The sequence below is a fragment of the Eschrichtius robustus genome, chromosome 2 (genome assembly GCF_028021215.1).
Source record: "Eschrichtius robustus isolate mEscRob2 chromosome 2, mEscRob2.pri, whole genome shotgun sequence".
NCBI lineage: Eukaryota > Metazoa > Chordata > Mammalia > Artiodactyla > Eschrichtiidae > Eschrichtius > Eschrichtius robustus.
In genome coordinates, this window is record NC_090825.1 from 26,063,796 (window position 1) to 26,076,429 (window position 12,634).

General features: G+C 37.7%; 1 protein-coding gene across 1 annotated transcript; it reads left to right on the forward strand.

The window, feature by feature from the left end:
- The first annotated feature begins 11,632 nt into the window (after nucleotides 1-11,632).
- Nucleotides 11,633-12,038, forward strand: LOC137756010 (Golgi phosphoprotein 3-like). The gene has a single exon (XM_068532198.1). The coding sequence runs from the start codon at nucleotides 11,690-11,692 to the stop codon at nucleotides 11,990-11,992; it is 303 nt and encodes a 100-aa protein (XP_068388299.1). The 5' UTR covers nucleotides 11,633-11,689; the 3' UTR covers nucleotides 11,993-12,038.
- Nucleotides 12,039-12,634: the final 596 nt, after the last annotated feature.

Here is a 12,634-nt window from a genome sequence, read left to right on the forward strand (position 1 = left end):
TTAATATATGATATTTATTGTTCTCTTTCTGACTTACTTCACTCTGTATGACAATCTCTAGGTTCATCCACATCTCTACAAATGACCCAATTTCATTCCTTTTTATGGCTGAGTAATATTCCATTGTATATATGCACCACATCTTCTTTATCCATTCATCTGTCAATGGACATTTAGGTTGCTTCCATGACCTGGCTATTGTAAATAGTGCTGCAATGAACATTGGGGTGCATGTGTCTTTGAATTATGGTTTTCTCAGGGTATATGCCCAGTAGTGAGATTGCTGGGTCATATGGTAATTCTGTTTTCAGTTTTTTAAGGAACCTCCATAGTGTCTGTTATCAATTTACATTCCCACCAACAGTGCAAGAGGGTTCCCTTTTCTCCACACCCCCTCCAGCATTTGTTGTTTGTAGATTTTCTGATGGTGCTCATTCTAACTTGTGTCAGGTGATACCTCATTGTAGTTTTGATTTGCATTTCTCTAATGATTAGTGATGTTGAGCAGCTTTTCATGTGCCTCTTGGCCATCTGTATGTCTTCTTTGGAGAAATGTCTATTTAGGTCTTCTGCCCATTTTTTGATTGGGTTGTTTGTTGTTTTGATATTGAGCTGCCTGAGCTGTTTATGTATTTTGGAGATTAATCCTTTGTCCGTTGATTTGTTTGCAAATATTTTCTCCCATTCTGAGGGTTGTCTTTTAGTCTTGTTTATAGTTTCCTTTTATGTGCAAAAGCTTTAAAGTTTCATTAGGTCCCATTTGTTTATTTTTGTTTTCATTTCCATTACTCTGGGAGGTGGGTCAAAAAAGATCTTGCTGTGATTTATGTCAAAGAGTGTTCTTCGTATGTTTTCCTCTAAGAGTTTTATAGTGTCCAGTCTTACATTTAGTTCTCTGATCCATTTTGAGTTTATTTTTGTGTATGGTGTTAGGGAGTATTCTAATTTCATTCTTTTACATGTAGCTGTCCAGTTTTCCCAGCACCACTTATTGAAGAGACTGTCTTTTCTCCATTGTATATCCTTGCCTCCTTTGTCATAGATTAGTTGACCATAGGTGTGTGGGTTTATCTCTGGGCTTTCTATCCTGTTCCATTGATCTATATTTCTGTTTTTGTGCCAGTACCATATTACCATATTATCTTGATTACTGTAGGTTTGTACTATAGTCTGAAGTCAGGGAGTCTGATTCCTCCAGCTCCGTTTTTTTCCTTCAAGATTGCTTTAGCTATTTGGGGTCTTTTGTGTCTCCATATAAATTTTAAGATTTTTTGTTCTAGTTCTGTAAAAAATGCCATTGGTAATTTGATAGGGATTGCATTGAATCTGTAGATTGCTTTGTGTAGTATAGTCATTTTCACAATATTGATTCTTCCAATCCAAGAACATGGTATATCTCTCCATCTGTTTGTCTCATCTTTGATTTCTTTCATCAGTGTCTTATAGTTTTCTTCATACAGGTCTTTTGTCTCCCTAGGTAGGTTTATTCCTAGGTATTTTTTTCTTTTTGTTGCAATGGTAAATGGGAGTGTTTCCTTAATTTCTCTTTCAGATTTTTCATCATTAGTGTATAGGAATGCAAGAGATTTCTGTGCATTAATTTTGTATCCTGCAACTTTACCAAATTCATTGATTAGCTCTAGTAGTTTTCTGGTGGCATCTTTAGGATTCTCTATGTATAGTATCATGTCATCTGCAAACAGTGACAGTTTTACTTCTTCTTTTCCAATTTGGATTCCTTTTATTTCTTTTTCTTCTCTGATTGCCATGGCTAGGACTTCCAGAACTCTGTTAACTAATAGTGGTGAGAGTGGACTTGCTTGTCTTGTTCCTGATCTCAGAGGAAATGCTTTCAGTTTTTCACCATTGAGAATGATGTTTGCTGTGGGTTTGTCATATATGGCCTTTATTATGAGGCGATAGATTCCCTCTATGCCCACTTTCTGGAGAGTTTTTATCATAAATAGGTATTGAATTTTGTCAAAAGGTTTTTCTGCATCTATTGAGATAATCATATGGTTTTTATTCTTCAATTTGTTAATATGGTATATCACATTGATTGATTTGTGTATATTGGAGAATTCTTGCATCCCTGGGATAAATACCACTTGATCATGGTGTATCATCCTTTTAATGTGTTGTTGGATTCTGTTTGCTAGTATTTTGTTGAGGATTTTTGCATCTATATTCATCAGTGATATTGGTCTATAATTTTCTTTTTTTGTAGTATCTTTGGTGTTGGTATCAGGGTGATGGTGGCCTTGTAGAATGAGTTTAGGAGTGTTCCTTCCTCTTCAATCTTTTGGAAGAGTTTGAGAAGGATGGGTGTTAGTTCTTCTCTAAATGTTTGATAGAATTCACCTGTGAAGCCATCTGTTCCTGGACTTTTGTTTGTTGGAAGATTTTTAATCACAGTTTCAATTTCATTACTTGTGATTGGTCTGTTCATATTTTCTATTTCTTCCTGTTTCCGTCTTAGAAGGTTATACCTTTCTAATGATTTTTCCATTTCTTCCAGGTTGTCCATTTTATTGGCATAGAGTTGCTTGTAGTAGTCTCTTATGATGATTTGTATTTCTGCGGCGTCTGTTGTAACATCTCCCTTTTCGTTTCTAATTTTGTTGATTTGAGTCCTCTCCCTCTTTTTCTTGGTGAGTCTGCCTAAAGGTGTATCAGTTTTGTTTATCTTCTCAAAGACCTGCTTTTAGTTTTATTGATCTTTGCTATTGTTTTCTTTGTTTCTATTTCATTTATTTCTGCTCTGATCTTTATGATTTCTTTCCTTCTGCTAACTTTGGGTTTGTTTGTTCTTCTTTCTCTAGTTCCTTTAGGTGAAAGGTTAGATTGTTTATTTGAGATTTTTCTTGTTTCTTGAGGTAGGGTTGTATTGCTATAAATTTCCCTCTTAGAACTGCTTTTGCTGCATCCCATAGGTTTTGGATCTTCGTGTTTTCATTGTCATTTGTCTCTAGGTATTTTTTATTTTCTCTTTGATTTCTTCAGTGATCTCTTGGTTATTTAGTAATGTATTGTTTAGCCTCCATGTGTTTGTGTTTTTACATTTTTTTACCTGTAATTTATTTCTAATCTCATAGCGTTGTGGTCGGAAAAGATGCTTGATATGATTTCAATTTTCTTAAGTTTACCAAGGCTTGATTTGTGACCCAAGATGTGATGTATCCTGGAGAATGTTCCGTGTGCACTTGAGAAGAAAGTGTAATCTGCTGTTTTTGGATGGAATGTCCTATAAATATCAATTAAATCTATCTGGTCTATTGTGTCATTTAAAGCTTGTGTTTCTTTATTAATTTTCTGTCTGGATGATCTGTCTATTGGTGTAAGTGAGGTGTGAAAGTCTCCCACTATTATTGTGTTAGTGTCGATTTCTTCTTTTATAGCTGTTAACATATGCCTTATGTATTGAGGTGCTCCTATGTTGGGTGCATATATATTTATAATTGTTAAATCTTCTCCTTGGATTGATCCCTTGATCATTATGTACTGTCCAAATTGTAACATTCTTTAAAGTCTATTTTATCTGATATGAGTGTTGCTACTCCAGCTTTCTTTTGATTTCCATTTCCATGGAATTTCTTTTTCCATCCCCTCACTTTCAGTCTGTATGTTTCCCTAGGTCCAAAGTGGGTCTCTTGTAGACAGCATATATACGGGTCTTGTTTTTGTATCCATTCAGCAAGCCTGCGTCTTTTGGTTGGAGCATTTAATCCCTTCACATTTAAGGTAATTATCAATATTTATGTTCCTATTACCATTCTCTTAATTGTTTTGGGTTTGTTTTTGTAGGTCCTTTTCTTCTCCTGTGTTTCCCACTTAAAGAAGTTCCTTTAGCATTTGTTGTAGAGCTGGTTTGGTGGTGCTGCATTCTCTTAGCTTTTGCTTGTCTGTAAAGCTTTTGATTTCTCCGTGGAATCTGAATGAGATCCTTGTTGGGTAGAGTAATCTTGGTTGTAGGTTCTTCCCTTTCATCACTTTAAAATATATCATGCCACTCCCTTCTGGCTTGTAGAGTTTCTGCTGAGAAATCAGTTGTTAACCTTATGGGAGAATTTAACAATATTTTTATATTTAATTTGGGTCTTTCTAGCTAAGATTAGTAAAGCTAATTAGTAAGGTAAATATTCACTGGGTGGGAGTGGTTTCTAAATGCTTGGTTTGTGTCATAGACATTGGTAAAAGATTTTTTTTTTGTTTTTCATCAATTCCAAGTTCCAAATAAAGTCCAAGAACCCCCCAGTTTAATTTAATATCTTTATCATTTGATTGAAGCATAAGAAGTAGCATATTTGCCCCCAGAAAAAGAAATCAACAGACTCTGTGGTAGGCGGAATAATGCCCCCTTCCCAAAGATGTGTGTATTGTAATCCCCAAAACCTGTGAATATGTTCTGTTACATGGTAAGGGAGAAATAAGGTAGCAGGTGGAATTGTTTGCTAATTAACTGATTTTGAGATGGGGGGATTATCCTAGATTATTCAGGTGGGGCCTATGTAATAACAAGGGTTAATAACAAGGGTTCTTATAAGTGAAAGAGGAGAGGCAGTGTCAGAGTGATTCACCACGAGAAGACTCAACTAGCCATTGCTGGCTCCAAGCATAGTAGGGAGCCACCAGCTAAGGAATTCAGGCAGCCTCTAGGAGGTGGAAAATGTATGAAAACAGGTTCTTCTCTAGGATCTTGAAGGTACACAGCCCTGCTGATACCTTGATGTTAGCCCATTGCGATCTGTTACACCCTTATGACCTACAGGATTATAAAATAATGAATCTGTGTTGTTTTAAAGGCATTAAATTTGTGGCAATTTGTTACAGCTGCAATAGGAAAAATAGGAATTGAATACAGTACAGAATCTTTACTATTAAATCACATTGTAATTGAGTAATTTGATCACAAGGTGGCACTAGACTACCATATTTATCATAGAAGTCCTTTCAGTTTTATGGTATAAAGGGCAATGATACAATTTTCTTCTAATACAGGTTTTTAAATCATTTTGTCACATTTGTATCTAAGTCTTCTTCAGTATTGATGGCAAGTCCCTTAAATTGGCCTTCATGAATTTTTTTTAATTGACATGTAGTCGATTTACAACATTGTATTAGTTTCAGGTGAACAGCAAAATGATTCAGTCATATGTATATCTATATTCTTTTTCCGATTCTTTTCCATTATAGGATTTTACAAGATATTGAATATAGTTCCCTGTGCTATACAGTTAATGCTTGTTGTTTTTCATGGATTTTTAAGTTGATTTCTGGCAATGATTTTTTTTTTTAATTCAGAAAGATGAACTATAAATGAATAGAAGTCACTAGAATATGTGTCACAAGTGTGAGGACTTTTTTGTTCTTGGTGCCTTGAACACTGACGGCAGCCCATAGCAGATGCCCAATAAATAATTGTTAAACGAAAGAACATCTCACGTCCAATTTGCATGTATAAATTGTTTGTCAAGTCTTTTCTCACATTAACCTGAGTCATCTGGAACCTGAGGAAAATCCTTTTGTCCACGAATTTTAAATTTAGCACTATTCATAGAGCAGTCATTTGTTCGAATGAACTTACAATGCATTCTTCTTTGTGCTAGAAATGAAACAGGCATGGCTTGTTCTCTAGAGCACCCTCCCTCCCCCACCTGCCCTCCACCCAGGAATGTCCGGTTCTAATGAAACACCCCAGCGTGTCTCTCCTCCTCCCGGTGCGTGTGGGTGACTTTGGGGGCAGTGTGTAGTCAGGGTAACCAGGGACCACAGGTGGACCACCTTGGGAAGTGGGGTTTCCAGGTAGTCTGCATTTCACTGTACCTGTGTGGCCTTGGATGCTTTGCACTTGCTGATCCCTCTGTCCCAGGGCATTAGGCCTCTCCCTTGGCTTGTCCAACTCTCCAAGTCAAAGAGAGAAAGTGTACTCTTTGGAGAGTGTCTTCCAGATACTCTGTCTCCAGACACCCTGTAAATTCTGATTCCTCTCTATTCTTGTAGAACTTTGTTCCTCTCACCCTTTCCATGTTGCTTTACAGTTAGTTGTATAAAGTGGCACTAGCTTGTAATTTCTCTGTAGAAGAAGATCATATTTTATTCTTTTTTGTATCCTCAACACCCAGCCAATACTAGGAACGAAGTAAATGCTTCTGGAAGGAAGGGGGACGGGAAGGCTGTCCCATCATTGGGCTCAGACTGCAGATGGGTAAAATAACTGTTGCTGATTTCTTAATATTTCAGTATGGGTGTGTGAACATATGTTTAACCCAGAAGAAAGAAGTAATCAGGATTACATTCATCATTTGGGTATAATTTCCATTTACAGACTCGGGATAGTAAATATAATGAGGCCTAAAATAAATGCTGTCTTTCCTCTTTTAAAAAGATAAGGAATTTGAATGCAAATTGTAATGTTTTTCTTCAAAGAGGAATGATTTGCCACTCTTTAATTTGATAAAGCTCTTTATACTTCAAAAACAGACTCAGGCTTTAAATATTAATAAACTTCAGAAAGCAAGAATCAAATCCTCAACTTTTCATGAATTAATTATCATAATTTTAAAACTCCAGTTTTATAAAGCAAATCATAAATTGCAAAATGGCTTTTCCAAATTGTGTCTTTTGGGTATAATTCATATGATTAAATAAAATTTTATGTATATTAAATTGAGTATTAATACCATAATTTGAAGTTTCCTGTTTCTTGTTATTGTATAACTTTATACATTTTTTTTGCATTCAGTAAAATGACGTGTTATTTATTTTTTTTAAAGAATTTGACTTTATTTATTTATTTATTTATTTATTTATTTATTTATTTATTGGCTGTGTTGGGTCTTCGTTTCTGTGCGAGGGCTTTCTTCAGCTGCGGCGAGCGGGGGCCACTCTTCATCGCGATGCGCGGGCCTCTCACCATCGCGGCCTCTCGTGTTGCGGAGCACAGGCTCCAGACGCGCAGGCTCAGTAGTTGTGGCACACGGGCTCAGCTGCTCCGCGGCACGCGGGATCTTCCCAGACCAGGGCTCGAACCCGTGTCCCCTGCATTGGCAGGCAGACTCCCAACCACTGCGCCACCAGGGAAGCCCATGACGTGTTATTTTTAATCAACTTTTATTTTTATCAAAGTGCTGTTTGAATAGTATAAAAGATCAAATATTGCTAAAAGTAACTTTTATAAAACAGCAGTCTCTTTTCTTTACCTTTCTACTCCCATCATCTGCCAAGTAATCAATTTCAACTTTTTTAGATATTTTCTCTGATTTTACTTTCTTATTTCTAAATAATATGCATAATATATACTGGTATCTCTTGACTCATCGGAATAGACTTACCTGTTGATTTCCAATTATAGATAACAAGGATTTTAGCTCAGGTATACCACTCTTTCCTTTCCACCATCTTCTCAATAAAATTATATCTTAAATATCTGTTAAATCTATGTTCAGTGTTTTCTTAATTTTGACAATGTATGTGTAGTACATATTATGTTATTGCATCAAGTAGCATGATTATATATCCTTTCTTACATAACTTGTGTTTTTTGGAGTTAATAATTGCCTTATTTGAAGACATTTTCTTAATTTCCTTTGAATATCTGACTAAATATTCCCATATCCTCAACAGCTGTGTAAAATGTCTCTCATTACATTTTATACAAAACATGTTAAATAACTGAAGAACTACATCCCGGACCCCCAGCCTGCTTCAGTCCAAGACAGTCCTAGTGCCTCCACCTTCTGGTTACAATCTAGATGCTTCCACTGTGGGCCTTTTCTCCTCTGTTGTATTGGAACTTCCACTGGCCATCACCCTGGGGATTCTTTTTGCCTCTATTAGATCCTCTGTTTCCTCAACCCCATGTATCCCAATATCCCAATATCCTCCTTCTAAAGGGAGCCCTTTCGTGTGAGTGTGGTATGTGTGTGTGCACATTCGCAAATAGCTTCCTAAGAAAGGTGCTTGGAAGGGATATGTCTAGAGGTCTAAATTGTCTCTTTTCTACCCTCTCACTTGATGGAGAGTAAACATTTCCTTTGGAAATGTGAAGGTGCAGCTTCATTATCTTCTACCTCCCATTCAAGAAGTTTGATGCCATTCTTACACTCTTCTGCTCATTACCTGTCTCCCCCTAACCTCCACCCACCACCCGAACTTTTAGAGCCTTCTGTTTATCACTAGTGTGCTAGTGTTTGAAATTTTATGATAATGAGTCTTTTGGGTTTTTTTTTTTTATTGCTTAATGGGTTTTTAAAATTTTTTATTTTTCTTTATTTATTTGTCTTTTATTCATTGGGCTGGATATCCAACTGGCCTTTTTTTGAAAAAAGGCTCATGTTCTTCAGCCCTGGAAAATTCTCTTATGTTATTTTATTAACACTTTCCTTTTCTTTCTTTTTAAATTGATGGCTTACTTTTTTTTTTGGCTGCGTTGGGTCTTCGTTGTGTGCGTGGGCTTTCTCTAGTTGCGGCGATCAGGGGCTACTCTTCGTTGCGGTGCGCGGGCTTCTCATTGCGGTGGCTTCTCTTGTTGCAGAACACAGGCTCTAGGCACGCAGGCTTCAGTAGTTGTGGCACGTGGACTCAGTACTTGTGGCATACGGGCTCTAGGGTGCACGGGCTTCAGTAGTTGTGGCTCGAGGGCTCTAGAGCACAGGCTCAGTAGTTGTGGTGCGGGGCTTAGTTGCTCCACGGCATGTGGGATCTTCTTGGACCAGGGCTCGAACCCGTGTCCCCTGCATTGGCAGGCGGATTCTTAACCACTGTGCCACCAGGAAAGTCCAACACTTTTCTTCATCATTCTCTTCTGTTCACCCTTTCTGGAGCTCCTATTATTTAGTTGTTGGGCCCCCTGGATTGACCAACTAATTTCTTAAGTTTTCTCTCTTATTGTCCAATTATTTGCCATTTTGCCCTAAGTTTTGGATTCCCTAACTATATCCTCTACTTTTCTACTGGGTTTTCCATTTCTGCCATCCAATTTTTATTTTCCTAGTATTTTTGTTGTTGTTGTTCTCTGAATGTTCTTCTTTTTAAAACTACCATTTTGTTCCTGTTTTATGGATACAATATTCTCTCTTATTTCTCTGAGAACAGTAATGCCTTTTTTTCCCACATTTTTCTTCTCCCTCCATAGTTTCAGTGTCCTCTGAGTTCCTTTTCTTAAAAAACAGGTTTATTGGAGGTGTAATTTGTATGCCATAAAATTCACCCATTGTGAGTGTCTAATTCACTGATGTTTAGTATATTTATTGTCAGTCAACCATCACTGCAGTCCAGTTTTAGAACATTTCCATCACCCCAGAAAGGTCTCTGGTGCCCGTTTGCAATTCATCTCCATTCCTAACCCTAGTCCCAATCAGCCAATAATCTGCTTTCTGTCTCTACCCATTTGCGTTTTCTAGGCATTTCGTATAAATAGAATCATACAGTATACATTCTTCTGTGTCTGCTTTTTCACTTCACGTGCTGTTTTTGAAGGCCATCCTTGTTGCAGCATACATCAGGAGTTCATTCCTCTTTATTGTTGCAGAGTATTCCCTTGTGCTGATGTACCACATTTTGTTTTGACATTCACCAGTTGACTAGACATTTGTGTAGTTTCCACTTTGGAGGAATTAGAAACATCTTTTTGTTATTTTAATATTTTATTTTGTACTCTGTGTTTCACATTAGAGAATTTTTCACAAATGTATGACATTCTCTAGCAGTCTGCTCATATTTGGAAAAAGAGGCCAAATAAGTTACTTGGAAGCTGTATGTGTGCGTGGTGGGTGGTGGTGAAGTGGGGGCTTCTTTGTAATTCTTCGGGGAAATCTTCATATCAGTGTTTTTCATCCTTTTCTCTTGGGCTGGTGGTATTTTCCAGAAAAGACTCTTCCAATGTCTTGGCTGGAAGGTATAATCCTAGCTTCCAGTATTCCGGGAGTCGAGAAGAGGGAAAAGGCTGAAATGTCCCAAATTCTAGGACATAAACTCTTACTTAATCCCCCTGTTTTCAGTGGGAGATCCCTGCCTCCTTTAGCTGTGCCTGGTGTCCCTGAGTCCAGAGACCCTCTGTTTTATTATCTTCCACTGCACAGAGTAGAGAAGGAGATCTGGAGATGCTTTTTAAATAGACTTTCAAACAGTCTTTCTATTCTTAGCCCTACCATTATCTTCTCCCCCCCACCACCATTCCCACAGCTATCTGGTGCCAATTTCTGAGCCTCTGGGCTTCTGCCATGTAAAGTAGGATACCTCCCTGCTCTGCCCACTGCCAGTTTTGGATTAGCTTTCTTGGATCCACTAATCCACCTACCACTTTTTCATCTACTTTGCAGTATCTGAAATTTTACTGCTATTGTGTTCTTTCCTGTTATTATTATGGGTTTGTGCTTCTATAAAAATCCTTTTACTCTTATTTTCATAGCATTTTCATCAGAAAGAGAATATTTATTCAACCAGCCATCTTTATTGAGAATCTCAATTTAATTCTTTAATGAAAAATACAACTTCCAGTTCCAAATAATTTATGTAAATACCTCATTCTCAAGGAAGTACTGAATAACCCACCACTCTTTAAATGTGAGCTGCACATAGTGACTTCCGTCCAAGAGTACAGAACAGAACGGGGTGAGGGAGGAATAGCTTTATTTTGGAGATACCTGACAAACCCTCCCACAGCCTGGTGATCAAGGTCAACATCAACAGTGATAAATCATGCTGATAGTATGCACCCTTTGTGGCCTCACTCCCCCAAACCTGTAACCTCAGTCTCATCGTGAGAAAAACATCAGATAAATCCCAATAAAGGGACAATCTACAAACTACACGACCACTACTTCTCAAAACTGTCAAGGTCATCAAAAGCAAGGGAAGACTAGAGAACTGTCACCACCAGGAGGAGCCTAAGAAAATATGACAAATAAAGGTAATATAATAACCTGGGTGGCATCCTGGAACAAAACAAGAACATCAGGCAAAAACCAAGGAAATCTGAATAGTGTATGGACTTTAGTTAATATTAATGTATCGATGTTCATTAATTGTGACAAATGTGCTGCATTAATGGGGAAACAGCAATGGGGCATGTGGAAATGCTTTACTATATTTGCAACTTTTCTATAAATCTGAAATTATTCCTTTTAAAAATTTATTTAAAAAATAAAAATAAATGAACCTCTAATTTATACTTTGGCTATTTATTGACAACTTTATGCTGATAGAAATGTTACCAGGAATTATCATTTTACAATTTGACTCATATCTACCTCACACCAAAACCATTAGCAATCTGTTCTAATTCGTGTATTTGAATACTTTATTCATTCTCTTTTCCAAATACTTATTGAGCAAGTACTATGTTCCAGGAAATATACCTGGTGCCGGGCTACAGAGATTAATAAAATATGATTCCTGTCCCACAAGAAGTTTACGTTCTGGGAACACAGACCGTCCTAGAACACTTATTGTATTCCACTTCTCCAGAAGCAAACCAGCTGCAATGAACACATTTTGCTATTCCTATTAAGAGTACAAAGAAAATAATAGCTGAAATTCTTCTCTAGCTTTTAAATGCTTTTGTTTAGGTGAGACATGGAATTCATTAAAACTGCATTATCAATTAAGAAACGTGCAGGAATGATTAGCTTAAAACCTGGTAGAAAAGGGCATATTGACAACCGAGAAACAGAACTTCCTTCTTTTTGACATGACGACACATCCCCTCACCAACAACAACATTAAGCAGCGCCTCATCAAGAAGGTGCAGGAGGCCGTTCTCGACAAATGGGTGAACGACCCTCACCGCATGGACAAGCGCCTGCTGGCCCTCATCTACCTGGCCCACGCCTCGGACGTCCTGGAGAACGCGTTCGCGCCCCTCCTGGACGAGCAGTACGACTTAGCCACCAAGCGGGTGCGGCAGCTCCTGGACTTAGACCCTGAGGTGGAGTGTCTGAAGGCCAGCACCAGCGAGGTGCTGTGGGCAGTGGTGGCCGCCTTCACCAAGTGACCCTGCGCAGAACCGAGCGTCCCCCTTTCTCTCGCGGGAGCCAGTCATTTTTCTTCCAGGGACTTCTGGTTTTCTGCAGTTTGTACTTCCCACACTATAATTGGCTTTTGTTTTATGAAATGGTGGGTGGCTTTTCGTGTTGTGGGTGTGTACGTGCAGGAAGCTGCTGGTATGAGAGACCTTTCTGTTTAGGTTTAGAAAAAAAAGTTTTGCTGCCTATTGGCATTTCATTCCTTCTTGAGTTCAAGAGAGTTGCCATTCTCACTGTAATAGGCTTTGGATTTTTGTTACGTTTACTTTCAAACTACCTCCAGTTTCTTTCTTTCCTTTTTTTTTTTTTTTTTTTTTTGTCGATTTTTGTTTTTTATTGAAGCATAGTTTGATTTACAATGTGGTATGAGGTTCAGGTGTACAGCATAGTGATTCAGTTATATGTATATATATATATCTATCTATTCTTTTTCAGATTCTCTTCCCTTATAGGTTATTACAAAATATTGAGTATAGTTCCCTGTGCTATACAGTAAGGTCTTTGTTTTCTATTCTATATACAAAAGTGTGTATATGTTAATACCAACCTCCGAATTTATCCCCCGCCCCTTTCCCCTTTGGTAACCATAAGTTTGTTTTCTATGTCTGTGG

Coding starts and splice junctions, on each gene's coding strand:
- LOC137756010 (XM_068532198.1), top strand. CDS start 11,690: ATGACGACACATCCCCTCACCAACAACAACATTAAGCAGCGCCTCATC.